Source organism: Zerene cesonia, chromosome 6, assembly GCF_012273895.1.
Source record: "Zerene cesonia ecotype Mississippi chromosome 6, Zerene_cesonia_1.1, whole genome shotgun sequence".
Classification (NCBI taxonomy): domain Eukaryota; kingdom Metazoa; phylum Arthropoda; class Insecta; order Lepidoptera; family Pieridae; genus Zerene; species Zerene cesonia.
In genome coordinates, this window is record NC_052107.1 from 1,274,463 (window position 1) to 1,277,489 (window position 3,027).

Below are 3,027 nucleotides of genomic sequence, written 5' to 3' on the forward strand. Positions count from 1 at the left end.
AAGTACTATTACTAGAGACTACGCCTCCAAACCGAACTTAATTATATAATGCAGATTAAGATTACATTTCCAAATCAACCCTTTCGTATCTGATAGTAGGACGATAAATAACAAAACACAATTTTAAAAACAGGTACGTTTTATTGAAAAAAATATTTACACAGCAAAACAAATAAATAATCTTATGTTGTATATTAGTCTATAAAACATTAATTTCATTGAAATAAAATACTATACATAACTACATTTAAAATATTTACATAATACCTTCTCAGATGGTACGACTATGCCATTATCATAATAAACAATTTAACATTTAATATTACGTCCGTATCTCAAGACAAATTTATATTTAGGACATTTAAATGGAATACCTAGGGTTAAAATACGATAATATAAAAACAGTAACGCCACTGAAACTCGTCTCTCGCTAGTTGAATGCATACAAAAAACAAAGAGACGATTTTCACGACGCGTGTAAGCTAAGGTTAATTATATTTATTTATTTATGAAAATTCATAGATCACATTAATGAATATTACACATATTTATCTAACATTGACCGCTGATAACGAATTGTCTATCAAAATGTATTGTTGCACATCTAATGTCCTACCTAACTTTAGAGAATTTATTATCTATACTAATATAATTGTGAAATAAAAGCACGTAAAATTATATTTTAATCTCCCTTGTACCGAATGGAAACGCGAACGCACTCGAAGTGAATCGAAATATCAACTTAATGTTACAATAAAGAGGTACCCGCCTGTGATGATAGTTACCGACATAAGAAATCTCGAAAAGCGCTCCGATCGTTAAAAATCTGTATCACAATAAAATAATTATAATAATTTGTTCAATAATAATAATAATAATAATTTATCGACACGCCTGGCCAATTGATCCGTAAAACTTGTGTCGTCAACTTAACTACTCTAAAGTATAGGCCTATATAAAACTACATATATTAAAAATTCCATCGGAAATATGCTATAAACGGTTAGAAATTGAATAGAAACATTGTATCGTCAGTGTCTCTTGATTTATACTTCGCACGACTATTCCATTTAGTGATAAACATTTCCATCAATGTTTAGGCTAATCGCTATTCCATCTCTTTCCTTCTTATATAAAATTATTTGAACGTGAAAAGGATAGAACACTGTTTAGACTAAATAATTAAAACTTTTTCTTTCATATATTAATGTCTAGTTTATGACGTTTTTAATAAAATCTCGATACTTCCATCGATACAATGTTCCCCTAGACTTACACTAGCATATATTAATCTGATAGTCGCTAGCTGTAAACTATCCTTCTATAAAATTAATAACAAAACTACGGCAAATTAATGCAAAAAAAAACAATAATTACATTTAGTTATAATAATGAATAAATGTGAAATAAATACTGTACTTACTAATGCTCAATGTCAGGCCAGAATTATTGTCAGTTCCGATATTTACACTTGATCAAATATTTTGACTAGAAAACATAATAATATACTTTCTAACAAAACGTAATATACACAGATAAATAGGTATTATTTTTTTTTCTTAATTTTACATTAAATTGTACAAATGTCGATGACGCGAAAGAAACTGCGGGCTCATCGATGTATGATAAATAAATTTTCATTTTTATACAATAATATATAATATTTATGAACTTTTCTATTACGCTACGTTAGAACAACACATAGATTGATATGAAGAATCTCTGAATATGATTATTTCTTGCGAGTTAGCTACTTAGCGATGATAATTAGCAAACACATTTATTTATCTAATGCAGCACTTACTGATATACTGACAGAATAGTTTACTGCAATCATATCAGAAAATCAAGTATGATTCTCTTTAAAAAAAAATCTCTCGCCACCTCCCGTAAATATACAACTTACATTTTACTACCAGAAATCTACAATTTTACAAAAGGCAGCTGTTTTAACGTAATTGAATACAATTTACAAATAATAAAAAAAAGCCACGCCTACATTCCCGCCAAAAATGCAGCTGCCGCGAACTAAAATATCTACATTTAGTCAAAGATTTAATATTTATATGAATAAACTCTTGTGTTGCATTCGACGAGAACTAACGCTACCGCACTGCGGACATGTGCGAAGGTTGAAGCTAAATCTAACACGACTAATTGTAAAATCTATTGCATAATCATTCTGGAAACTATTTTCGATAACATTAGGAACCATCGGAATCCATTAATTAACGCTTTTATGTGTCCACGAAGAGCCGCGCGTGGATCGCCTGCAAGACTGGACTGACAAAAAAAGAAGGAAAGATTTAAGAAGAATGCATCCGCATTTTAGAACCACATGAGAACTAAACATAAAATAAATTAGCCCTTTCTTGTTTCTACATATATCCATATTTCAATATTACAATCTTCTACGTCATCGCGCATTCCTGAGCCTCGGCTCGATCTTCTGCACACTCTTCTTGAAGTGTTTCTCCTTCTTGACTCTTTCCTTCTTCTTTTTGGGCGTGTCCTCTTCGTCCTCGCAGCTGCCGGCGCTACGTTCCGTGTCACTTTTCTTGTCGAGTTCCGCCATCGCGTCTTGTATCGCGTTCTCTAGAAGCGTGTTTAATTTTCTGCTCCTGTGATAATGGTTTTTAGATTAGCGAGAGTCTAGAACGGGCTTTATGTAAGTGACACATAAGGTCGTTTGCAGACCTTACGTCTCTACAAATGGCCGATTTTAGGTCCAATCGGATAAAGAAAGGATTGACGAAAAGATTTAAGAAAAGATCTGAGAAGGGAAAAGAATAGAAAACCCTAGAAGAAACTAAAGAAAAGAGAGAAGAAAAGAAAGGAAATAAAGAACCCTAGAAAGGTCCTATTATTTTTATTAGAATAGTATTTATTTAAATTATAAAACTAATGACCCCTTTTTAATGAAATAGATAACGCGAAAGCGTACAATATAATATTCAAAATCGAGTTTTCCAACGAAAATCTTTTCGATGGCTTGCTAGCTTCACGACATTTCAAAAATCAAAACAT

General features: G+C 31.5%; 1 protein-coding gene across 1 annotated transcript in view; it reads right to left on the bottom strand.

The window, feature by feature from the left end:
- Nucleotides 1–222: 222 nt before the first annotated feature.
- The window catches only part of LOC119840568, an 83,874-nt gene continuing 81,069 nt past the window's right edge, over nucleotides 223–3,027 (bottom strand). The window contains exon 10 of the mRNA XM_038367256.1: nucleotides 223–2,621. Coding sequence (XP_038223184.1) covers nucleotides 2,417–2,621 — 205 coding nt within the window. The 3' untranslated portion in view covers nucleotides 223–2,416. The remainder of the gene's footprint in view (nucleotides 2,622–3,027) is intronic.